Raw genomic sequence first — 26925 nt, forward strand, 5'->3', positions numbered from 1 at the left:
ATTTCATCAAAATTGGTCCAGTAGTTTGAGTTTATTCATTATAAACAAAAATACAAATCTTTTTATAATATTAGTATAGATATTGAGCTTTTGGTTATTATTCTGAAATCTTGATGAAGGTGGTGATATAAATTATTCAATCCAATGTATCAAGATCACATCAACATGTACATACATGTTGTTCAATTACACTTTCTTTATTTTGATATACATGATAGGTAGGCAAAGAGGAATCTTTTGAACAAAAAAACTTTGTTATTTTAATTTACCAAATAAACTATATTATATATTTTTCACTTATTAATGTATACTATATGTGGATATTATAACAAATTATCCAATTCATTTTGAATGGATTCAAACTGTAGGAAAACAGAATATAGTTCCGGATGGGTTAGTTCTAGCTCAGTTTCACTTTGCTTTCCCAACAAGGTAAGATAAGCCTTTGGCATTTTGCATTTCTTTTGATATCCAGAACTTAACTCTGCGTTTAGTTTCCAAGTAAAATTAAGATTTTCACCATTTTCATTGATAGTAGTGGAATCCATTTCATTTAGAGCTGCTTTTGTTTCTATTGACCATGCTTTAACCATACATTCAGATTTTTCACTATTTATACCAATTTTCGATAATTCTTCTTTTAAAATTGAAGGCATAAAAATATGCTTCAACATTCTTCTGAATAAGTAAATAATAGTCCTAATAGATAGGAGCAAATCATCTTCACTGATTTTGAATATTTTTTCTAGCTTTTGTCTCTCATCCTCTGAAAATATTTCAGTATCTTGAACTTTTAGTTTTGCAATAATTCTACGTAGAAACTGTTCAAACTTTGTTTCGTCTAACAGATTGATGACAGTTATACCTTTGTTTAAACTGAAATGAAAATAAATAAACAATTATTTATAGTTAAATATTTAATAATAAAATATGCTATACGCCAACTCCATTATGCTATGCTTAGCACTTAATCCAGTATTATTGTACTTTTTAATCAGAACTCTGCTTGTGTAGTAACTCAATCAAATTAATCACATCTTTACAGAGGATACAATAAGCTAAACTTAGCCTAGAGAGACCTAGTTACGACAGACATAGCCAGATTTACTATATGGGTAGTAAATCCTTCCATATCCATTGAAACAAGACGATCACAATAGAAAATTATTGAAATGTTACTTCAATTACCTCGGTGAAGACTTTAACCACTGACATACCATGTTTGTTAGGGTAAAAAATTAAATTTTTGTACTAAGGGTAGCGTTAATCTCGGTACTACTTAAGACACACGAGAAACAATGTTTTTGTTCAGTTATGTTTGCGTGAATTTTTCACTACACTGAAATATTTTTTTTGGTTTATTTATTTTCAATTCTCCTGAGCCATTTTCATGACAAGTTAGTTCGACAAACAAAACAAAACGACATGACAAACAAAATGACTTTAGATTTGGTTTGACGTTTTTTGTAATTTTTTTAAAACTTTGTCTATGGTATCAGGTGGGTACAGTGGGTACATGGATTTAATAAGTACCTACTACGACAAAGATTATTTATTTGCAAAAACATGAGTTTACATTTTTTTTACAATGTGGTGTTAAAAGAAAAGCTTAATCCTACATGTTTCATCGTCTACGTATATGTAAATTTAATAGAAGAGCTTGCTATCATACCATAAAATGAAATCTAATAAATAAAAGTAAGTAACTAAATTAACTAAATTTTTATCTGAATCTATCATTAAAAAAATCGTTCAAATTATAATAACAATTATCAATCAGCAAGGACCTGAGGTGCTTTTTAAATAAATTTAAATTCTGATCTTTAATTTGTTGTTGAATTTTGTAATAAATTTTAGGTGCCATACATACAATACTTTTACTGAGTAATGCCGTTTTAGAAGGGTGTAAACATAGTCTATAAATGAGTCTACATTTAACAAATAATGCAACCTCAAATATATAAAGTGAAGGAAGTGTTAGAATTTTATGTTGTTCAAAAAGCGGCTGACAACTATCAATACTTTGTAAACCAAACATTGCGCGAATACAACGTTTTTGCATTTTTAAGGCTAAATCCTTGTCTGTAGAATTTCCCCAGAAAATTATTCCGTATCTAAGAACTGATTCAACTAAACCGTGATATGCGATAAGAAGGCTATATGATATAAGAAGGGATTTCGTGTTTAATTCATTTGATAACTTAAAAAAACATACGCGGAACTACAAAGTCTTTTGCACATTACATATATATGATCTTTCCAGTTTAATTTTGAATCTATTAGAAATTTAGTTGACGCAACTTCATTCAAAATTTGACCTTAATATTCGACTTTAAAACTTTCTCTATTTTGCGGTCTTTGACTAAAATGCATTATGTTAGTTTTATCAAGTTTTATCTTCAAGTTATTATCATCGAAGTTAAAGTTGAATTAATATCCAATTTTTAAAGATTTGTTAAAGGTTTTTAAAGTTTTTTAAAGATTTTTTTGTTACTGTACTATCATCAGCAAATAATATCATATTGTGCTTCGTCGTATTAGGAAGATCGTTTATATAAATTATAAAAAGAAGGGGCCCAAGAACGCTAACTTGTGGAACACCTTATATTACTGAACGTTCCTTAGATAAATAACGTTGTTCAGTTTTAGTTTTAAAATTAAATTTAGATATTTCGGTAAATTGTCTACGATCTGATAAATATGATTTAATTAAAGACAGTACATTCCCCCTAATTCAACCCCTAAATTAACGGAGTATGGGTGGGTCATGGGGCATATTACGCAAAGCTCAGTGCAGATGGCGTTATTGATACAACAAAGGTACACAAACATTGCTAATTTTCATTACTGTTGCAGATTTCCGACCAAAAATACCTTTTAAGCAATCGTGGTGCGAGTTTAAAGCAAAAAGAAAGGATTTCGTGGATTATGCTGAAAATAATAACACTATGTTAGTTTTTCACAAACTAATGCTTACATAATGAAAGGATTAATAAAGTGCTCTAAAATAAACGTTATAATCGACAGCAAAAGGCGGCAAATCTTTTGTGTACCTAACATACAGTGTTGTTCTCTGGCGGGATAAATGTGCGTATTCTCCGTCGAAGTACTTACTAAATCCATGGGATCGGTATTAGTATGCATTTGCATCATCGCATGCACGCACGGCACAGATGCCTACCTACCCAAACATACCTCACGTTATGGCCGTCAAATCCATGCATTTCTTCCTTTCTACCCATAAAGCTTGAAATAACGATTTTATAATTTTAGCGCTTAATTCCGAAAATTATGAAAATACATCACATTATCGTCAATAATTTACCTACTTATTGTGAATACGAACAGTATTTTGGCTAGTTATACGTCATTAGCAATCAATACGTTCCTGCAACGTGGCACGGTACGGTGCGAGGGTGCCCTACACAGGTGGCGTGGGTATTATATGTCAATGTCAAAATGTTTTCACAAGCAATTCGGCACGTCTGCAGCTGTCATGTTCATATTGTCATCTGTCGTCGTGGAGGAGAGTTTTATTCAGATGTTAGAAAAATAAAATTAACGAAATGTCGAGTAAAGTAGATAGAGTTCCTGAAAACATAGATTTTCCTAAAGAGGAGGAAAAGATTTTACAGTTCTGGAAAGAAATTGATGCTTTTCAAAGTTGTTTAAAGCAATCGAAAAATAAACCCAGGTGAGGTTATGCGGTTCAATATGGGTGGTGGATTGTAAGTTCAGGTGATGCAATCCTGCCTTAAATTTGACATTATAAATACCACAACAAAGAGACAAACTTTATTTCGGCTGCTATATACCGACAATATCTCTATATCTCCCTTATTCCAGGTACTCATTTTATGACGGCCCACCTTTCGCCACTGGTTTACCTCACTATGGACATATACTTGCAGGAACTATAAAGGATGTGGTGACTCGATATGCCCATCAACAGGTACACTATTTACTACATTATTTTTTAATCTGTTTCGAATTCAAATGTCTGATATTAACCGATCTGTTAAGCCAGGTCCGCAGCGCCGTGTTTTCGTGTTAGTTAACAAAAAAAACATGTTTTACTAACCGATTAGGCGTGGCCTAACAATTATGTTAGACAAATAATAAAAACATGTTTTCCGAACTGAATGGATAACATCCTCACGTATGCCTGTGGGGAGGGGAAGTGATCACTAAAGAAAGACGTAGGACAGCACAGCGCAATATGAAGTAAACAAATAACAATAATAGGCGCAGCGGACGGGCGGTTTTCCTAACTTGTTTGTTTTGTTAGAAAATTGGCGCTATGGACCCTGCGGCTGGACATTGCATTTCTCTTTACCATATCTTGCCAAATTCACTCTGTTCATCTCTTTTACAGTCTTTCTCTACTTCTCTTACTACAAAGTTTCATAACTTGTTTTACATTGTCATTCTCCACCCTTCTCATAACATGCCCATACCATTGAAGATTTTGATTGACCAAAGATTCCTTTAATATTTATTTTAATTTATAGTTAATATGAATTTATCTTGGTACTGTTGCAATTGATATTAAATTTTTAGGGTTACCATGTAGAAAGGAGGTTTGGTTGGGACTGCCATGGATTGCCAGTTGAATTTGAAATAGACAAAACACTGGGCATCAAAGGCCCTGAGGATGTTGAGAAAATGGGTATTGATAAGTACAATGCTGAGTGCCGAAAAATAGTTATGAAGTATGCTAATGAATGGGAGACCATCATCACTCGAATGGGACGTTGGATAGGTAAGAGCTCAAAAGACTATTGCAGCGTAGGGTATTTTACAACATAAAAAATGGGATTTTATACTATTATAAATTTAAAGTACATTTAAAGTACAAAACCCTATTATTTCTCTCTTTACTCTTTTGGGTTCTGCACAAAGAAATTAAAATTATGGCTTATATCACTTGTGTGTCTGTCTATCCATCTGTCACAATTTGCTCTGAATCTACAGGACCAAATCAGGTAAAATTTTGTAAGTTGCTGTAATCCTATAACCCAAACACAGATGTCCAAAGTCAGTAAATATATTTTTCAAATAAGGGTAATTTTCACAGGGTAAATTAAGAATTGAAGACAAAAAGTTTTGCAAACCAGTAACAGTTTTGATTATTCATGACAAAAAACAAAAATTAACCATTCCTTTCCCCCTGATACTACACCTAAACGAAACTACTGAGCCTAAACAAAACTACTTGAAAAACATATAAAATATTGTTCATTGCTTGTAGATTAAAGGAAAAGCAATAAGAATTCTAGAAATTAAATATAAAGTGATAAAGTTAATTGTTTTTGATATTTAGAAAAAAGTATATGATGAGACTTGTAATGAAATAGTCTATTTTGTTGAATCTCTTTATCTTAGTCAGTAAAATTTTATCTTTACACTTGATATGTTTTTATTATTGGGAATAAGACTAATAATTGATAAAATAACAAATATTTATGGATTAATGCTTTTCATATTAATCATAGTTATTTAGTTAGTAAACATATACTTTTTGTTGCAGATTTTAAAAATGACTATAAGACTCTCTATCCTTCATTTATGGAGTCCATCTGGTGGGTATTCAAAGAACTTTATAATAAAGGTTTAGTTTACCAAGGAGTCAAAGTAATGCCCTATTCAACAGCATGTTCTACTCCACTATCCAACTTTGAATCTGGGCAGAATTATAAAGTGGTAGTTGATCCCACAGTTGTGGTGTCCTTCCCTACTACTGAGGGATATTCCCTTCTGGCTTGGACAACAACACCTTGGACATTGCCTAGCAATCTTTCTCTTTGTGTTAACCCAAAATTGACGTACTTAAAAGTAAAGGAAAAATCTACTGGTAATTGCTATGTCTTGCAAGAGTCGCGTTTTCCGGTAATTTTCAAGAATGTTGATGATTTTGAAATAGTTGAAAAGTTTCTTGGTGAGAAACTAAAGGGTACAAAATATACGCCAATATTTGATTACTTTGTTAAGCAGTGCCCAAATGCATTTAGAGTGTTAACTGATGGTTATGTTACTGAAGATTCTGGTACGGGTGTGGTACATCAGGCACCATACTTTGGTGAAGACGATTTTAGGGTTTGTCTTGCAGCTGGAATCATAACGAGAGACCAAGATATAATATGCCCTGTCGACGCCAGCGGTAAATTCACAGAGCCAGTGAAGGATTTCCTCAATCAATATGTGAAAGATGCTGATAAAAATATAATTGCAAATTTAAAAGCTCGTAACAGACTGGTACAGGTGGGACAAGAAAAGCATAGTTATCCATATTGTTGGCGGTCCGAAACACCCCTTATTTATAAGGCTGTACCTTCCTGGTTCGTTAGAGTGGAGCAAATGAGTCAAGATTTGTTGAAATCCAGTGAAGCCACATACTGGGTTCCAGAATATGTTAAGGAAAAAAGATTTGGAAACTGGCTGAAGGAGGCTCGTGACTGGGCCATAAGTCGAAATCGCTATTGGGGCACACCTATTCCACTCTGGATGTCTAGTGATAAGCAAGAAATAATTTGTGTTGGCAGCATCGCTGAATTACAAGCTTTGACTGGGAAAGAAATCAACGATTTGCACAGAGAAAACATTGATCACTTGGAAATACCGTCCTCGCGGCCTGGTCACCCGCCTCTGAGGCGAGTTCCTGAAGTATTTGATTGTTGGTTCGAGTCTGGCTCCATGCCTTATGCTCAGTCACATTATCCATTTGAAAACAAAAAAGAATTTGAAGACATTTTCCCAGCTAATTTCATTGCAGAAGGTATTGATCAAACTAGAGGTTGGTTTTATACTTTGATTGTGCTATCCACAGCGCTTTTTAATAGGCCACCATTTAAAAATTTGATTGCCAATGGTCTGATTCTAGCATCAGATGGCCAAAAAATGTCTAAGCGAAAGAAAAATTATCCAGATCCTATGGAAATAGTCAATAAATATGGTGCCGATGCTCTGAGGTTATATCTCGTAAATTCACCTGTCGTGAAGGCGGAAAACCTTCGTTTTAAAGAGGAAGGAGTAAGAGACGTTATCAAGGACGTTTTCCTTCCTTGGTATAACGCATTCAGATTTCTTATGCAGAACGTAGAGAGGATAATCCAAGAAGATAAAATCGAGTACAAATTTAATGAGAAGGCTATAAGAGAAAATGTTATGGATAAGTGGATAACGTCTTTTACTCAATCTCTTATCAATTTTGTGAAAAAAGAAATGGCTGCATATAGGTTGTACACAGTAGTGCCAAGACTAACCAAGTTTATAGATCATCTTACGAACTGGTATGTAAGAATGAATAGGAAAAGGCTAAAGGGAGACAATGGAGTAAAAGACTGCCAGGTCGCTTTGGACACATTGTTTGGTGTTTTGTTCGATATGGCGAGAGTAATGGCACCATTCACTCCCTACCTGACCGAGCAGATGTACAAGGTCCTGCGGCAACTACTGCCGGGAGACTCCCTGGACAGTGTCCACTACAATATGATTCCAGAGCCTAAGATGGAACTCGTCGATACCAACATAGAGAGAGCCGTACAGAGAATGCAATCGGTAATTGAATTAGGCAGGGTTTTGAGAGATCGTAAAACAATACCTATTAAATATCCATTGCCAGAGATGATTGTCATTCATCGTGACAAAACATATTTAGATGACGTCAAGTCTCTGGAGAAATACGTCTTGGAAGAAATGAACGTTAAGAAGATCCAAGTCACCAGCGACAAAGAAAAGTATGGAATCAAATTACGCGCTGAACCCGATCACAAGCTGCTTGGCATTCGACTGAAGGGAGAGTTCAAGGCAGTGACTCAAGCTTTAAAAGAACTTAATAACGAACAATGTGAAAAGATTGTCGCCGATGGCTACGTAGAATTGGTAGGTCAACGCATCGATGTTTCTGAAATAAGATTCATATTCCAAGCAACTGGGAATGACCAGTACGAGGCCCACAGTGATAACGATGTACTTGTTTTGCTGAACGTTACTCCCGACCAAGACATGTTGGATGAAGGATTCGCAAGGGAAATTATCAATAGAGTTCAGAAACTGAGAAAGAAGGCTCACTTAGTACCAACAGACGAAGTAAATGTTTATTACTCTGTTAACAAATCTAGTGATATCCTGCGTATATTAAATTTGCATCGAGAATTCATTGAAAGTACTGTCAAGGCTCCATTGATACTAATCGAAGAAATGGCGTCATCAAAACCAGTTATAATTGAGGAAACTCAAGAATTGAAAGGCTCTCAATTAAAGTTAGTGATAACATGGAGGAAAGAATTAGAACTTCCTGTAAAACCGTGGGCCAATGTTGTGTTACAAGATATCAGTCCACGCTTTGGAGTCACTGGCAATAAAGCCAGTTTATTACTTAAAGATAAGAATGATAAAGATATAAGTGTAGAAAAACTTTACCAGGAAGTAAATGTTTTATTTGGTCTTTATGGAATTAAATACACTTTGTGGTGCGATGGAAAGGAAGTCGAAAATATTAAAAGCTTGAACACTAAGACTGTAGTGGTGTCCTTATCGACACCACAGAAATGTGAAGGGCAAGCTAGCCCTTTTTGCAAATTTGTTAATGTATCTAACGGAAATAAATCGGCTACTTTATTCTTAGAGAATCCAATTGGAAGGGAGACTCTAAACAAGGAAAAGGCAATTCAATTTGTTTCTGGTTCTCTAGGTATTAAAATAAGCGATCTCTAAAGAAATTGTCTTACTTTTCAATGAGCATTATTTATTTCATGTGAGAAAGTAGTTTGATACTTACAAAGTAACTTATCTGTTTTTTTTTTACCAGAACTTATTTATTGTTGCTTCTATAAATGTATTGTATAATGTGAAACAAATAATAAATGTTTGGTTTTAATATTTTGTTTTACTTTCGAAAGGTACTACAACAGGTAATACAACACTGAGTTGCAGTGGTGGTAATATAAATTAGAAACACTTCTTATGAATAAAAAAAATGTAAATATAAAGGTACAAATGTAAAAAATATATATTTCGATGATAAATAATCATGCAACAATGTAGCCACTTAAAAAATTCAAAAATAAAACATACATAACTTATTTTTAATTATAAAATAAGTCTTACTGCTGTCATGCAAGAGTTTATTTACTTGTTACCGGCCGCTCGGACGCCTTATTAAAAAAATGAAAACAGCACCCATAGCTCGTTTTTTTTAAATTGGAGAATAACATTTCTTGGGTTTTTATATTATTTTGGCGGCAATTGGTAGTTGACAAATTTTTGATTTGATGACTATTTGATCAAAGGCTTATTAATAGAAACATAGTGAAAAAGTACTGTGTTAAATGACAATGCGCCTAATCCCGTGACAATTACAGGTATACTCCTAGGTCGTGATCCTTTCACGTTTAATAACCTCTTTTCGGCCAAACTTCACATTTGTATTTTTTAAGAAATAAAACATTTATTACTGTGTTAACCTTTATTTTAAATCTTTCCTCCATAAATAAAACAAAATAAGCATTTAATATAAACATTATGGACAATTGAATTATGATAACATGTGCAGTGTGCATTTTGTTGTTCTACTATACATTAGCATATTGTTGTTCTACTATACTCCGTGTATTAATTATAATAAACTCAAGAAAAATAAATTATTACAAAAACGTGATATATTTTTAAAACTACACCTTGAATACCAAATTGGCAACAGAAAAAGAAAATCTCTCAAATACATACAATATAATAAATGTTCTGTAATATAATAAATAAACGTATATTTCTTAAGAATTGAAGCTAAACCCTTTTAAGTGCAAGTTTCTTGCGAGATAAAGTGGAAAAATGTGGAACTTTTTTAGCAAATGGCAGATTCACATGTGATTTCCATGTTTTTGTCAAATGATGCGAATTTTACTTATAAAGCCCAAATGTTTTGGTAACGTTACGTCATTTCGTATTACGTAGATTCCATATAGGAAACTATAACTTTAGTGATTTAAAACAACATTAACTTAACAATACATATAGTCAAACCAAAACAACGAAACCAATGTCTTTTGAAAATACACATTTATTTACATGCATAGTGTAAAGTGTAATGCTCGATGAATGAAAAATATAATGTAATAGTAGCATTGATATAATTTTATTTGAGTGCTATACTAGTAGTAGTACTACTAGTTCCTCTATAACAAACATTAACATAATATAATATCTACCACCCTCACACATACGGTCGATATTAGGTACTGTGCTATGGGCGAAATAATTAAAATACAGGTTAATTTTATGCTAGTATATTGCATATTAATAAGCCACAGTGATTGAAACTTAGTTTATAATTTATAGTAACGAGTTAATAATAAACGATGCAAATAATACAGGTGCAGGAGTGCTAGAACAATATTACTAGAAAAATACCGAATAAAGTAACATAATTTAGTTATTGGAATATAATGGCAAGTTATGTTGCCATCAATTTTATCACAAGCACATTAATTAATCTGAGTCCTACAATAATTATAACTTTGAATATGATCGTGGACTAACGAATTCAATCGTGTACATAATACTGCTAGCAACTGAACTTTACAATAAACAACATTATTGCTCAAGATAATGCTCATAGGCTTCTGAAACTCAATAATAATCTCGAATACATCACAATAATATAAATTACTTAGATCTAGTAGAACGACGTGTGCGATTTCGATTATATTTATTAACATGCAGATATAAGACGAGAAGTTATTGTGATTAAACATTATACACGTAAGCCAACAAGATTTACACAAGGTATACATAGAATGTTCGATAAATTATTTATTATGCGTCAACAAGATACTATAATTATTAACTCTCGTCGTAAGCTAAACATTTCAAATGTTAAACTAGGTAAAGGCGCGACGTCGTCTGCAGTCGGATTCATAAGTTAGCGATCGTGTTAGAGTTATTGCACTTCATCAATACTAAATACACTCCACTTCGTACGTAGTTACACTAGAATATCATCTACTACACCGTCTGTATACATATCATTTTATTTAGGCCGGCCACTGCCGATGATTGTCTAACAGCAAGTGCGAATAAATAATTATTTATTATCATCTACTAAGAGTTAAGATAAAAATAGCGAATATTTCACACTATAAAAATAACTAAAGATTCATTAACGTTTTAAATACAATATAAGATACAACATCGCCTACCCATTGACTAGTCTAACGGCGTATAATCATACTCGTAACATTTGAATAGCAACAATGATAAATACATCACAAGGGACATAAGGTCGGTCGGAGCACTGACTCCGGCCTTCTACATTAACGACCACGTTTGTACCCATCCCCTACAGCTATCATTCTAATTTACTATATAAGATTCTATTTATATTATAGCAGGCTATGTTTTTACAACTCATAATAAGACACTTTTGTAGACTTCATCAAACTCAGGATTCGTCGATTTCAGATGTTAGATTTTGAAACAAAACAAAAGCGGGAAAAATTTTCAAAAGTTTTAAAGAAAATATTTATAACCAGCCAGAATGATAAAGCTGCGAAAGCGGTGTTGTGGTGGGGAGAGGGTATCGATATGAATATTTTTGGTATTATAGTTTAGTATTGCGGCTGGTGCAGAGCGGGCTGGTCGCGTTCCGGCAACTTGCGCACCTTCATCGTGCCGTCCGCACCGCATGAGAATAATCGTCCGCCGCTATCTGCAACACATGTTTAATATCGTCTATTTATCACAAAGACTGCGTTCTAGTGCGGTCCAAACTGCTAGATGACATATGCTTTACGCAGATATACATTGAGATAAAGAAAGACATAATATACATGAGTGAATTTTGTAGTAAATATTTACAGATTTTTTTTTATAAAAACTTACCGATGTGTATTTGTGTAACACCCTGGCCGATATGCTTGAAGAAGGAACTTCTCGCATGTTCTCCGGCGAACGTGTGAAGCAATTGGTGAGTTGACATCGAGAACACCTGAGAAAAAAAGATGCATACGTGAGTATATATGAAATGGTTTCAGACCATATGGTTCGCTAACAGGTTAAATAAAAAAGTAGCCATTGTAATCTTAGTACGTATATATCAGACCTTGATGTCCCCGTCGGCGGCGCCGATCGCGTACAGGTCCTCCTTGGGCGAGAGCGCGACGCACTTGATGGGCGCGTGGTGCGCGTGCAGCTTGTGTCGCGGCGCGCGCGCGCGCAGGTCCCACACCAGCACGTCGCCGCGCCGCCCGCACGACAGCAGCGCGCCCGCGCCGCCCGCCCACGACACGCACGACGCGCCGCCCTCGTGGCATGTCCACGCTGCGCACAGAACAACATTCATTCGCACATTGTAAAAACTCTATACATACAAAACTATATAACAGATAAAAAAAATCATTCATTTATTGTTTTTGTATAACAAACAGTCGTATCTAAATAAATGCTTCATAAAAAATAAATTACCATTGACATGTTCTCAATTCTCATCACAAAATCTCGAAATCTATTAGGGCAATTAAGATAACATTTAGTAGGAACATACGGTCTTGGCTATACGAATCAATGCGGACATTTATTTTTTGTGGTTTCAGGAGTTTAGAATACAATATTCAAAGAGTAGGAACCAAAAATCAAATAAAGAAAAATACTCACAAACCACCAATGCCTTCTTAATCGGCATCAACGTATCCCATATGGCAACATTTTTACTCTCCGAACTGTGACCCGCTGAAAATATAAAATATAGACTTATATTATGTATAATTCACAAATATTATCATTAGACACTCCGTCGAATATTGCGTACCTGTAGCCACTAAACTGCACGACCCAAGGAAAACAAAATCACTAATTCCTTTGCTGTGACACTGGTGCGTCTGAAAAACGAAAACAATCAAATTTTGACTTGTATGAAATTATGCTTATTAATGGCTCTATCGTGGTACAAGTTGCTTATTTAACCCGGCGAAGGGCTATGACATTCACAACTTTGCTATTTACCAATGTGGTGTCATCACTTTGAGACACAACTTTGAACGGCCCAGTGAACACTTCAGGGTTCACTGGGCCGTTGTATTCTTCAGAATACATTTATTTTGTAAAATGACAACTTGTAACACACACTTATCAATCTGTCACGCTACCTTAGAATAGCACGAACGTATTTGCGCTAAATAGTAAACATTATTATCGTACCAATATTATAAATGCGAAAGTTTGTGAGAATGCATGTGTGTAGGCAAAATCTACTGGACGGATTCTTATGAAATTTGGTACACGGGTAGAATATAACCTAGAATAACACATAGGGTACTTTTTCACTCGAAATTTTCACGGGAGTGATGGAATGAGTGTCGCCGAAATCGAGCAAGATGTTTTTGTGCAATAGTTATTTTAGGTAACTCACAAAGAAGGGTCGCGGTGAGGCGTGCGGCTGGCCGCCGACCTGCGCGAGCTGCGCGTGCGCCGCGGGGTGCAGCTGCCACATGGCCAGGTTGCCGTCCGCGTCGGCCGCCGCGAACTTGTTGCCGTAGTCGGAGAAGCGCACGCGCGTCACTTTGGCGAACGCACCGGGCGCGCGAGGAGACCACACGCACGACCCGTGACCCCATTCCCAAAGTTGCACGGAACCATCAGCGCCACCCGTCAAATCTGTTTATGTATTGTTGTTAACAATCATTATACTCTATATTTGTCTATAAAGAGCAGAAAATAAATGGGCTTTTGGCTGGAAATACTGGGTTATATACCAATCTTGACCATTCTATTTGGTATTGTTATGACAAAATATGTTTCCTACTCTTTTATAAGCAGGCTATATATAAAAAGCTATATCTAATTTTTAGATACATGTCGTCTATATATCTATCAGTGACAAATATTGTAATGTGAGAGAGGAACATAATATGTTTAAATAAAATTTAACTTTTTAAGAATAAGAGTGTCCGTCAATATGTTATTCCGAGAGAGTATTGTCTGTTATGTTGTAAATAAGCTAAAAATATGTAAATAAATATAAGTTCGACACGCTTTAATGTAAGAAATGTTCAATTTTAAACTCACATAATGGTTGAGAAGGATGTGCTGCCATTCGTTTTATATTGTCGATTTTGTGCTTCAGTACCTATACAAAGTAAATTCCATAAGAAAATATTGAATCAAGAAAATAAAACATAATAAAAATATAACAAACACGATGAGAAACTGAACGAGGACAAAATTCATGCTCCACATAATAGAAATCAACACACAGACAATATACAGAATAGCATCTAGGTCACAAAAATAGCGTAATATATAAAATATAAATCGAAAAGTTCCAATGAAAACATAACGACAACAACTAAAATATTCATTGCTACATGAATAAACAAATCGTGATATGAAAAAAAACTTCCAATAGGAGTGAGAAAGAAGAAATCAATATCCGAGAAAAGAGAGAGAGAGAGAAACCAAAATTGGTACACCAAAATACGCCTGGTGAATGAAGGGTGGCTCGAACAGAAACAAAAACGATAATAAAAATAAGAAGACTACAAAATCAAATAAAGGTGTACATCGAGCTGAAAATAAACAGGGTGTGCGAAATATCTGAGGAGTGAGGTGGGCGGGGGGGTGTTCTAGGGATGTCACTGACCGGTTTCATGAGAAGCTTCGAGCGGTGCAGCACCAGGCGACAGTATTTCGGGTCGTGGCAACCCGGGAACTGCAGGCCCTTCACCTGCGACCAACACTCAGTTATGTCGCGCACTCACACACGCACACATTCGCTGTCATACGTACACCACAGATGAGAAATGTTTTATAGTGAAATGGATTATCTCGTGCCTATTAGTTCAAACCTTAGACTTATTCCAAGCCTAACATTTCTTTAAGAACTTTCCGGAAAAAAAATTGTAAGAAAGAGATATATAGAAGCGCGAGCTAAGCGCTGCGAGGCGGCAAACGTAAACACGAGACAAGTACACAATACCCACACACCATTAGTGGCCCGGTTGTTACTCTACGAATGTTCGCAGTCAATCGTGGACTCTATTACATGTATTCTAAATGCGATAATAGCGTGCACGATTTTAATCCGCGATCTTCATGAGAAAGTCATAGGTCTACGATAAATGCTGCATGGTGCAGTTAGAGAAGTAAAACAATATTTCATAAGTTATATTTTCTGACCAATAAGTAAAAGATAAAAGTTTGCATACACATTTGCATGCCAATTAACACACTTAAGTTGAATCTAGACATAATTTTGTGTATTATGTATTTCTGCAGTCTGTCTGCAAATAAATTTATTTATTCATTCACAGACAAATAACAAATGTCTTGAAAATTTTAAATATGTGGTTCCTGTATTAAATGTAGTAGTGTACTTCTATATCCATATATTAATATAACAAATATGAAAGAGTGTTTGTTGATTTTTGTGGTGTAAAAAGCCGGAGAGCGATTAGGCATATTACTTATCCTACAACAACTGTCCGAGTAAACTTCAATATTTAACACAATAATTATTTCAGAACGCAACCATGAACGCTGATCGAAAACCAATTTCCCAATGAAGTTATTCGTAGAGTGGCGAAGTTAGTGCATTAGTTAAGTCGACGTACTGTGACAATACACGCTTCGTGCCCGGTCGGTACCAAACTTGCTCGCCGCTCCAGCTGTGGACGTATTCGTTGTAGTATTATTGCTCCTCCGCACTATCGGCGAACTCAGTGTACATTGCGTAGTATTTATGTGAGCTTTTTTTTACCTCAAAGCAAAACCAGCAATGTACGACGAAACCGTCAGAGTATCGCAAAATATGTGCCGATAGAGTGGAGCAGGCTTTAAACCCCCTTATCATCCGAATTTGTTATGGATTATTATTTTACCCGTTTGTTTAGGTATTTTTATTATTTTTTAGGTACTTAGGTACTCTAAATAGGTAGGTATAGTAGGTGTTTAGGTACTCTAAAAATATACAGTTTATGTCTTTATGTTAAAGAATACACCATTGCACAATGCACATCACATATTATGTCAATAATTTATGACAATTAATTTGTAATGTGCAAATATATTGATTTTTAAATGGTGTATTTCATTTAAAATGGAGGTCAATATTATGTTCCCAAATTTAACCACTTAAATACCGAAACAAATGGAGTAGAGTTTTAATGATTATCAAAATATCATTAGACCAAACTTATGTAAGTGAAAGTAGTAACTTTTCACATATTTTCAATTTTACTATAGTATTATAAAAAATAATAATTTTTAGTTTGGCAGAGTTTTAAAATTAGTTACAACAGTATTATTCAACCATCATGATATTATAAATTGGAGTTTAATGTTAGTCACATGGTATTCATAACTATAAATATAATTATAATACATATATACAATACCTGTAAAAATAAATAAAATTACCCGAATATAAATAATATTAGAAATATTATATAGATATTCTAGACTTATAATAACAAATAATTCCCTTGTGTAAACCACATGCCCATTATTTTTTAATAATTCCCAATATTTTTTAATAATGTTCCTATACATTTTTCAATAATGTTTGACATAAAACCAATTTGTACGTAATACTTACGACACTAGCGCCGCGGCCAGTTTGGCTCGCCATGCCAACTGGTATTTGCGGAGCGTTGGGGTTCAGCGGAGAACTGTTACCGGTCCCTGGGACGGAACCATTGCTGGGCCTGTGAAATCAAATAAAACTTTAATATTTTGATAATTTATGATTTGAAACATGCGCATAATAGTTTACGATATCCAAGTGGATTTACCAAATCGGCTCAAATTGTTTTACATAGACGTGCATAGATGATTAGCTAGTGACAAAAGCCTACTTCCTTTAATAGTTAACTACGAGTGTCCGTTTTTTTATTTTGTGTCGAGTGCTCACATTAATATTACCTTAAATGTAATAACATTAGCTTTAAGTTCTTAATACATAAAATGTAATTTCTTTGAGAGAATAAATTCTTTAAACCATAAATGTATTACTTGTCCTGGTGCTGTATGATGAGGAAGCCGGTGTCGGGCAAGGTGGTGGGGTCGGTGGTGAGCCCCATGAGGTCCACGTCGCACTCGTCCTCGGACCAGCTGACCCCACCGCGGAGTAACAGAGACACGTCCATCTCTTGGACTTCTCTGGCGGTCGCCACTGCTAGTAAACCGCCGCCCACCTGAAATAACACTCATTCAGAAATTTGCATCATTCAAATAACGATTTACGAAATGAAATATCGGAACCTGTAAAAATATGTTAGATATAAAAAGTGTTTGAAAGTCGAACATACTCTGAGAAAAATACTTGGTTAGTTTGAAATTTCGACTCAATAATTACAATATACGTAAACCAAGTGGGCGACACTGTAGACACTGACCCGGTTGAGACAGAAGGCGGCGATGGAGTCCTGCTCCTTGTGTATGATGCGCACGGGACTGCGCAGCTCGTCGCCGCGCGCGCGCGCACCCGCGTCCGCGCGCGGCTCGCTCGCGCCCGCGCCCGCGCCCGCGCCCGCGCGCTTGCGGGAGAACACCGCGCGGATGAACAGCTCCTGCGAATTGCATCTCCTTTATTAACACAATTTAATAACCATAGCATAGAGTGACATAGGTAGCTTTTTATTGCGAGCGCAGCCGCGGGCTACGGCTAGTCTTTACAAATAAATGTACCACGAAAAGTCTAAATACTACTTTACCCAACAATATTACGGTTCCGAAGGTATGACTTATAACTTTCACGTGTATGTAAAATAATAATCCCGCTACATGTCGGTATGTATTTATTTACTCGATATGTTATACGACATGTTTTTCATATTTACATAATTAAGGTCTAGGACTAAATATAATAGTTACCACTATATTAAGTGAAAGAAATAAAATATATTTATTTCGTACACGTATATATACATTAGTGTCAAGCAACAATCACTACTCGCCACACTAGGATGAATTAATAATATTCGATTCTGAATATATTTCTTCTTTATATTTAACCTAACAACGTACAAAGATGTGAAACTATCCGGATATTCACCTGAACAGCTTCCTGGCGCACGAGGTAACTCCACAGCCGGCGGGCGGGCGCTGCGCTGTATAGACACGAGTTGAACGGCGTATTATGCTTCTCCAGCAGGCATCTGAAATGTGTCAATATAATCAACTAAACAAAACACATGTCGCCAATAAAAAAAAACTTTAAATAAGATAGTAGCGAAACGGCCGCCTATAGCGCATATAATTTCAATTTGAAATGTATAACTGTATGTTTTGTCTTTAGGGATGCCGACTACTACTGTGCGAAGTGAGTGAGAGAGAGAGACTGTATCTGTACGTACTTGTACTTGTTGATGGGCGGGCCCTGCGTCTGCTGGTCGGGGAAGCAGCCGGCGATGTAGTCGGGGGGCGGAGCGCGGGCCTCCAGAGTTTCATACAGCTGCTGCTGCCATTGATCCACGCGTCTCAATGCTCCATGTACTGTTGGGCTCGTCGTTGCCAGTTCTGATATTAAACATTATTCATTAGTAAATCCAGACTACATACTATGGAAGACTGGGAAGGTTTTCAGAGTTTTAGTTCAGAAGAACTAACATGCTGGGAAGTTTATTTCCCCATCACAACATTGGTGTGAAGGTGGGCAAGTCGTGATTTTAATATCATAAAAGAGAAATGGTGTTTGTTGTTTGTTCATATAAAAAGTGAAGGACAGATAAATGTCCTTCACGATGTTTACCTAGTAAAAAAGAGTGACATAAACTACTTTTTGGCGCGGGCGGAACCATGGATGCAAGTAAGTTTAAAAGGGCTTTTGGAAGTTATTAAACCTTGGCTTTGTTAATACAGATAGGTACTTTTTCAAGTCATATTTTAAATTAAATTATATTTCTCACAGGTACAAACAACTAGCATTTAGGAGAACAACTACACATTTAAATAAATATCCATACAACATACCGGACATCTCGATGCCGCAGAGCTGTAAGAAATGCTGCAACTTGTGCTGCGCTAACCGGAGTACAGCTACTCGCATCACGAACCACGAATATGAGTCAGGGTCCGAATGCTCCAGGTTTACGAACTTGCGTTTCTCTTTCCTGAAATTACGATGTATAAGTTTATTTTTACAAATCATTTTAGACATAAGCTTTCATTGTCGAGATCTTATTGCATTCACTGGTTTTAAACCGGACTAAAAATATAGAATTCTATATTTCAACCCTGAACCTAAGTCTGGGCTCCGACGCTTTATGGCTGGAGAAGACATAGCCAGGACTTAGAGATGCATTATGTGTGTCATCAATAATAGTTGATAATACTAGGATTTGAATAAAACCTTATACCAGATAGATTCACATTGTTCAGAGCAGACAGAGACCCAAAAGAGAGAAAAAGGGAGAGAGAAGATAGATAAAAGAGGCCATACTTTGTAGGGTTGGTATCGAATATGTCGTCGTCGTCGGCGTCGCTGCCGCTCTCCTCTGCATCTTCGCCGCCAGACTCCGCTGAATCGTAGTCGTAGTTCTCCGGGTCTTGCTCCGCTGACGGCTACAAAACAAAATATATATATTTCAAGTGTTTAATTAAAAATTCTTTATTCAACTTAGGACTAAGTCTGTTGTCGACTTCCAAACCGCAGGCGCACTGAACTTCACATAGATTTTTCATCAAGATGTCAATCAACAAGTACATTATAACTAAGTAGACTAAGGGCCTGGTTCACCACTTTCTGACAAACCATATTGTAATGTGATTGATAAAATATCTCCTGGACAAATCTGATTGAAATTATTGACCAATCCTATCCAACACTTGTGAAACATAATTTTTTAACGTTATCTGTTCGATATTTTATATAATTTATTAGCAAGCTGTGAAACAGGTATACTTATGAAATGATAGTTTAATAATGGAACACAAACCTTGGTAAGCAAATAAGTCAATATACTGCACAGCGGCGGCACGAACTGTTCGCGGTACGTGGGCCTTCCTTCCTGTATGTTCTTATTGTGCGGGGCCGTGGGGCCGAGACCGAGTAGACGCATGTTGAGCAAAGCCCTTTTCTCACGAAGCGACGACCACACTGATGTGCCTTCAGTTCGTTCTACTAGCTTGGGCTGTGGAAAAATTAAATTAATAAATTCACACAATTCATTTAAATATATAGACTGAAGGATGTGAAATAGATAACTGATAGAAAGGCCTGAAATCATTTCTAAGTCTGGAGATACCAAGACAACGACAAGAATATTATCTGTGATGGTGCTGAGCTACAATTTTACCTGTGGAGGCGCTGGTGCGGTAGTCAATAATCTCCTCACTCCACCACCAAACAACTTAGCATGGGCTCTTTGTTCCGGCTCGTGGGCGGCCAACCTGTACAGTAAATGCGCGTCCCTCGCTGCCAATGCCCAGCCAAGTAAAGCTAAATACACAGCACAGAACGCTTCGGCTAACAGGACAGCTAGTCTTGGTGCGTCTTCTTCCTCAGCCGCGCGGACGGCGAGCCCGCGCAATGCCGATACTCCTGTTCGAAAATTGCCATTATGTTATTGTTATAAAGTTGAATATGGGTATCAAGTAAAAGATTTGAAAAGAGCAATGAGTTGATTAAGCGGAGAGATATCGAACAGATTTCCCTATAACAGATATTGTCTTACTCTAAAGCCTTATTGTACATACCCGGCCATTTATTCGGAGGTGTGGTAACTACTAATTCTTCAGTGGAATGACGTCTTCGTGCAAGTAAATGGCTTGTGCCTGGAGTCTCTGCTATGATACTGAAAAAAAAAAACAAAGTAATTTAATAAAAGTACCTTCCAACGCATGTCACGTCAGAAAAATAAAATTTGGATTTCAACATTTTAATTTACAATTGTTTTGTTTAATTAGTGGCTTAGCCACGCAACAATGGAAATTACCAGGAAAAAGGTAATAGATATGTCTATCATAATACTGTCCGACAGTGCGGCCGTCCTACACGCCCTGCGTCGAGTCTACGTGGACTCCGCACTCATATTGGACTGTCACGAATCCTTGAAAAACCTCTGTAAGTATAACTCAGTCACCCTCCAATGGATTAAAGGTTACAGCAATTCGCTGGGCAACGATGCAGCAGACGAGCTTACGAGAAGGGGGTCTAGCTGCCCCCCTGTGGGCCCTCTGCCGATGGCTCCGATCCCTTTCGCACAGGTTCGTTCCTGGATCCGCTCACGCATAAGTGAAGAACAAACCCAATTATGGCAGACCCTGGAGACATGTCGACAAGCCAGGGAAGCACTACCTGACTAGGACAGTCGTTACTCAAGATGTCTGATCTCACTACCAAGAAGGTATCTACGCATCATGGTTGGCATCATTACTGGTCATTGTGCACTAAACAAACACCTTTTCACCCTAGGTCTTACAGACAGCCCACTATGCAGAGCATGCATGGAGGCTGAGGAAACTGCAAGCCACCTCCTCCTGAAATGTCGTGGCATTGCATCAACAAGACAAGAGTTCCTGGGAAATCCAGGGACCATGAGCGAAGCCTGCCGTTCATCCACCATCGGCGGTGCTCCGCTTCCTGAAGGAGCTGGGCTGGCTGGAATGATCAGCGGCTCAGATTCCGCACGTAGAAAGAGCCCAGACAAGAGGCCTAACTGCGGAAAACAGTCCTCGAGGGAAGGAAGGAAGGAAAGAAGGAAATGCGTAGCGAGAGGCCGAAGGCGAAGTTGCGGACAGGGTCTCCATTAGATGAACGCCACATTTGCCCCTTTTGTATCTACTGTGCCAACTTTATGATATTTTCATGAAGACAACAATTTTGTTTTACATAGTTGAAATAACTATTTGCCGCTACTTTCATATACACTAATATTATAAAGAGATTTGTATTTTTTTGTTTGTGATGAATAAACTCACTACTTTACAAACGAAACGTTCAAGAGAAACAAGGCTTTTTTTATTATTTTACCCGTGCGCTAGTCATTAACAATTCCAACATGTAAATCATCAATTTCGTCAATTTACGATTTGATCCCGGGCAACAATTGCATATGCTACGCCACTGTTAAAATTTAAAGTGACTCACCCGTCGTGATGATGCGTGTGCTTCAAGCTGAAGGTGTCGGAGTCGCACAGACTCTGGTAGATGCAGGCCGACAGCGCGACCGCCAGCTCCCGCAGCGTGTGCAGCAGCCGCGTGGCTGAGCCGCCGGGGATGCCCAACTCGCCGATCGTGCCCAACATGTCGTGCGCCACCGACTGCAATACAATACGGCATTAATACTAGTTGATCGCCGCGAACTTAGACCTCGCGAGAACATTTTCATGAGTTTTTATGAATGTTTCAATGATGCCCCTCGAACTTAAAATATCTATTGACACACCCTACATACCTTTTAAATTCATCAAAATCAGACCTCGACGGCTCAAAAGTTATCGCGTTACAAACTTGCATACATATATATACAAAAAATATATTTTTGCCCCAAGTTGATTTGTAGAACTCGTTCGCTTCGCTCGTGCGGTCAATTATGGCAACTTTTGCACTGGACTTTGCCAGTGTAAAATATAAGCGAGCAAATTCACTTGAACATTCAATTTTTGTCTAATTTTTGTCTGTCTGTTGATTTCACCAAATTTGTACCCCAATTTGGTGAAATCGGTTTAAATTGACAGTGGATTTTGCTAAACTTTTCAGTGACTCTGCAAATAAATTGTCGGTGTGTAATTTCAAGTTGAATGTCAACATTTAACGATTTAGCGTGCTGAAATTAGATAATTTGTTTTGCATATATCTTTATGTGTAACATACCTGCAAATGTCTAACAGGATCAGCAACCACGGTATTATTGGTAGCCACAGCAGCCGCCAGCAACGGCAGAGTTGTGGGGAAGGGGAGTGGCGACAGCAACTGTTGGTGTTGCTTGTCTTGACCCAGCTCTTGTAACAACAGCACTAGTTCCATCCGAACTGAGGCCAGCCCTCCACCGCCAGCGCCGTGGAGTGAACAGTACGAGAGTAAGGTTCGGAGGAGCGTCTCGTTAGCTAGAAACAAAATATTTTAATTTAACAAAAAGCTGTAACGAATACGCCCATAAAGTGTGATAAGGGTAGGCGGATGATGATATGATATCCCGTTTGTTTTCGCGGCTGTTATTTCATCCCTTTAGGAGTCATGAAATTTTTGGGACTAGGACCAACTAATCCTTATTTTGTTCTAAAAACTAAAAAGGAATGAGTTAGAATAAGTCAACAACAATAATTACCTTTGAGCCACTTCTTACGCCTGACAGCTCTCTGCACCTTCGCCTCGAAGTCTGCCTTCTCTCTAATGAGCAGCTGGTGCAGCGTCGGTCTGTCGGGCAGCGGCGGCGGCTCTGCGTCTGCGCAGATCAGCTCGCCGCCGCCCGCCGCGCCCGCGCTGTACCCGCACAGACGACGTAAGGCTTCTACCTCGCGCTCCAACCAGATGTATAATTGGTAACGAAGATGGCCACCTACAAAACAAAAAGTTAATGTAGGTATAATTTATTTTAACATCAATTTATATGTACTCATGTTTTGACAATTTTTTTTTTCTTTAAACTAAAGACCTATTTATCATGTAGAGTCAAACTGACAGCTCATCAATGGAAACCACTGGCATATTAGGTGTAAAAGATCTGACTGAGTGTGATTTATTCTAGGACGATTAATCATATTATTATGCAATATGAAAGAATGACAATGATACTTGACAAAATTTTGTTGTCAAACTTATACAGCAGCAGCGACTCTATAGGCCCAATATCCTTTTTGCTAATGCATATTGTGCAATATGATTGACCGTCTAAGAGATTACAGACATGATTTGACCTGAGTATTTGACGTTATTTGATATATTCACGTTATAAGAGGAAAAATGGACAATGCAGCAATACTCTTAAAGGATCAAATCCGAAACGTCGTTTCAAAATTTCGTCTCAATAATCTCAGCTATCTCTAATAATTGACTCACCATCGACTTCGAACCCTGTGGCCAGAGTACTCAATTCCTCCATGAGAATCTTGAGACACGCGACAAATTTGAGCTGTTGCGCCATGATGTCCACTGGCGGCGCCTCTTCCGAGCCGGGACTCTTCTCCACTTCTCCGTTAACTAGAGGCTCCTCTTTGTTGTCTAGTTTCATACCTAGAGGCGGCGTGGATGCGCCTGAACCACCAGAACTAGAATTTCAAAGAGTACGAAATAATGTAGTACAATTTGTGCAGACTTGACGGACACCATGTTATTCATAAAATTTAAAGTATACTTTAGACTAAAGTATTTCGTGTCACTGTCGCACTTTTAATATTTGACATTGACAAAAAGAGACAAAACATACTTTAGCTTAAAGTATGCTTAAAGTATCTTTTGAATGCAATACATCTTTCTCATCCTCCTGTGTTCCCAGTTTTTCAAAATTCTTTGTCTTTCGTTTTCAGCTATTTTTAAGATTCGACTGTGATTTTGCAATCAAACCTGACGTCAAACCTTGAGAATGCTGCTCCTGTCCGTCCCTTGGTCGCTGCGTAGGACGAGGAGTTATATTGAATACCAGTGGCGATTCCTACCGGCTTCCTTGGCAGATTCTAATATGTTTTTTTACAAGTTAGTACCTATATGACGTTTTGCTTATTCACATGTTAGTCGTTTTTTGGTCCGGCTTTACCTTTCTTTTTTTTCTCCCCACGCCACTGTTGAATACAATATATATTCTTACCCTTTATCATCATCATCGTCATCCCAGGTCAGCACGAGCTCATCGTTCTTAGCGGAGCTGACCGGCGCGCCCCAGTCCATGTCGGCCGATGACGAGTTCCAATCCAGAGATTCTTCTTTTTCTGTTATAATTATTGTCGTCATTAAAAATAAGAAATCGTGAATCGTGTCTATATCCGATGACGATAATTTATGCAAAAAAATACACATCCAGCAAAATTTTCTAAAACACATGACACGAATACATAAAAGAGGATAAATTAAAATAAATTCAATAAAACCACAACGACGTACATCGTAAAAACTTTCCTCTTCGTCCACCTAAAAAATATTCAGTTGTTGGTTCTTCATTCATTCATTTATAGGATAGTTTTTAATCTTTGCCCAGCAGTGGGTTAACATAAGTCAAATTAAAAATAACCTAGTTATTAAAAAAGGGGTAGAACTTTTTTACTATCTCTAAAGCTAATTGAAACATCTCTTTAAAAAAGTACCCAATCTATCGGCATTGATAAAAAGTTTATGCTCATGTTAGGTCGTTTTCATTATCGCCACCAGCGCCATCTTATAGATATAAGCCTCTTAGGTGATTATCTTTATGACACGTTATATGTAACAACTTGAAACTCATGACTTACAATAATAAATAATATCTGAATCTGAACCAAACTAAATTATTAATAAACAAAAAATAAAAGGAAAACAAAACATAAAGCGCATTGACGTACAAACTGACGTGAATGTGTCGTACTTTTAGCTTCGTCGACCAGGTGTCCCGTGTGGATGAACGCTTCGTCTCCAGAAGCCGAAGACACGGGGTTCTTTGCCTTCTCGTCGCGGATCCTGCTGGGCAACTTGGAGAGGACCTCCAAGGCCAGCGCTGGGCAACCCGCCTTGAAGTGCCCGTTCGCAGTTTGGAAGTAAAGACGACGTTCCAATCGGGTTATACCCTCTTCTGGCTCTTGTTGTAGTAAGGCTAGAGTTCCGCCCTGTAAACAAATTTGTGGTATAACAAAAATAAAACAATTAGTTATAAATCTAAAGATTTACCTTGTCGTTTGATCCTAGGTACATCCACTAAATTATTAAATATACAAGTTGAACACATTCGGTTTGGGATCTTCCGCCAGGATTTAGAAGTTAATTCCAAAAATGGTGTGATGGCGCCCTCTAACCGGAGGAAATGTAGGATGTTAACTTAGGATTTGTTTATCTCACCTGTGTGGGCATGTTATGTCGCTTCAGCCTAGGATGTGTCCTCAGATACACATAGAAGTTGAACACACTGGGCGTGGGTTCGTTATCTCTGGCCGCGTGTAATCTTCCGCCGGGGCTTAGAAGAGTGTCCAGAGCGTCCCCATAGCGCTTCAACTCCCAGAGAGCCATGGAGCGTACGAATGGATCAGGGTGCGCGCGCTCTAGGATTATCTCGCCGTCTTCTATCTCGCCTCTGTTGGTCGAAATATATAGAATTTCCATGAAATCCGAAAAGATTTGGCTACAGATGGATAATACTGAGTGCTGTCAATAAACATAGGTTATAAATTGAATACCTTTAAATGTGCAATCTTCCTTCTTCGATAAAAAATATGTGACTTACCCCAGAATTTCGTCCATGAGCAACTTTCTCAAGCTGTCCGGTAGCGTACTGTCAGATTCGTATAACCGCGCGACGACCATCGCCAGCTGTAGGTCTCCTAACCGTGTTATTAATACCTATAACAAAATTATATTACCTCAGCTTCCTATAGACTAGACCATGTTTATAGTAACCTACCTAAAAACAGTACTACACCAAATTCAAAATCATTTGCTTCCCGAATAAGTGCACGAGTCAAAATGATTGGAAATCAAATTTATATATTTGCCACATATTACATAGGTACTTATAACTTAGGTACCTTTCGTATACTGTAATATAGGTATTGCAAAAAAAGGACAACGTACAATATTTTTACGATAATAATTAAATATTAGGACAAATCATACAGATTGAGCTAGCCCCAAAAATTGTTCGAGACTTGTGTTATGGGATACTAAATCAACGATACTATATTTTAGATAAACATCCAAGACCCAGCCCAATCAGAAAAAGATCATTTTCCGTCATGACCCGACCGAGAACCCGGGTCCTCTCGGTTTAGAGGCAAACACTTTACCACTGCGCCACCGAGGTCGTCAAAATTGAACAT

The 26925-nt window shown here is 37.3% G+C and overlaps 3 protein-coding genes across 13 annotated transcripts in view; 1 reads left to right on the top strand and 2 right to left on the bottom strand.

Moving 5' to 3' along the window:
- Positions 1-259: 259 nt before the first annotated feature.
- Positions 260-1442, bottom strand: Vlet (Valette). Its single transcript, XM_053755748.2, has 2 exons — positions 1189-1442; positions 260-876 (listed from the first exon to the last, which is right to left on the bottom strand). Exons 1-2 carry the CDS (start codon positions 1218-1220, stop codon positions 324-326), a joined length of 585 nt encoding a protein of 194 aa, XP_053611723.1. The 5' UTR covers positions 1221-1442; the 3' UTR covers positions 260-323.
- Positions 1443-1571: 129 nt separating this feature from the next.
- Positions 1572-8878, top strand: IleRS (Isoleucyl-tRNA synthetase). Of its 2 annotated transcripts, none has more exons than XM_053755731.2 (4): positions 1572-1698; positions 3847-3952; positions 4561-4762; positions 5531-8878. In XM_053755731.2, exons 3-4 carry the CDS (start codon positions 4666-4668, stop codon positions 8713-8715), a joined length of 3282 nt encoding a protein of 1093 aa, XP_053611706.1. In that variant the 5' UTR covers positions 1572-1698; positions 3847-3952; positions 4561-4665; the 3' UTR covers positions 8716-8878. The 2 variants fall into 2 exon arrangements, with proteins under 2 accessions (XP_053611706.1, XP_053611705.1); XM_053755730.2 differs by lacking the exon at positions 1572-1698 and adding an exon at positions 3496-3694.
- A 569-nt stretch (positions 8879-9447) lies between these two features.
- Rbcn-3A (Rabconnectin-3A) overlaps positions 9448-26925 on the bottom strand; it is a 46971-nt gene continuing 29493 nt past the window's right edge. For 6 of the 10 annotated variants that reach the window (XM_053755688.2, XM_053755685.2, XM_053755683.2 and 3 more), the window contains 26 exons: positions 26334-26449; positions 25952-26183; positions 25485-25722; positions 24735-24855; positions 23990-24198; positions 23259-23489; positions 22805-23037; positions 22079-22251; positions 20686-20783; positions 20286-20530; positions 19926-20120; positions 19430-19551; positions 18961-19100; positions 18345-18507; positions 18044-18146; positions 17385-17558; positions 17002-17183; positions 16586-16694; positions 14633-14716; positions 14059-14119; positions 13403-13647; positions 12803-12872; positions 12649-12723; positions 12098-12315; positions 11878-11983; positions 9448-11704 (listed from right to left, as the gene is read on the bottom strand). In XM_053755688.2, the coding sequence (XP_053611663.1) occupies positions 11604-11704; positions 11878-11983; positions 12098-12315; positions 12649-12723; positions 12803-12872; positions 13403-13647; positions 14059-14119; positions 14633-14716; positions 16586-16694; positions 17002-17183; positions 17385-17558; positions 18044-18146; positions 18345-18507; positions 18961-19100; positions 19430-19551; positions 19926-20120; positions 20286-20530; positions 20686-20783; positions 22079-22251; positions 22805-23037; positions 23259-23489; positions 23990-24198; positions 24735-24855; positions 25485-25722; positions 25952-26183; positions 26334-26449 (4044 nt within the window). In that variant the 3' untranslated portion in view covers positions 9448-11603. Of the gene's footprint in view, positions 11705-11877; positions 11984-12097; positions 12316-12648; positions 12724-12802; positions 12873-13402; positions 13648-14058; positions 14120-14632; positions 14717-15602; positions 15657-16585; positions 16695-17001; positions 17184-17384; positions 17559-18043; positions 18147-18344; positions 18508-18960; positions 19101-19429; positions 19552-19925; positions 20121-20285; positions 20531-20685; positions 20784-22078; positions 22252-22804; positions 23038-23258; positions 23490-23989; positions 24199-24734; positions 24856-25484; positions 25723-25951; positions 26184-26333; positions 26450-26925 lie in introns of all 10 variants that reach the window. The other 4 variants (XM_053755690.2, XM_053755684.2, XM_053755689.2 and 1 more) reach the window with 2 other exon arrangements.

The sequence above is a fragment of the Plodia interpunctella genome, chromosome 15 (assembly GCF_027563975.2).
Source record: "Plodia interpunctella isolate USDA-ARS_2022_Savannah chromosome 15, ilPloInte3.2, whole genome shotgun sequence".
Lineage (NCBI taxonomy): Eukaryota > Metazoa > Arthropoda > Insecta > Lepidoptera > Pyralidae > Plodia > Plodia interpunctella.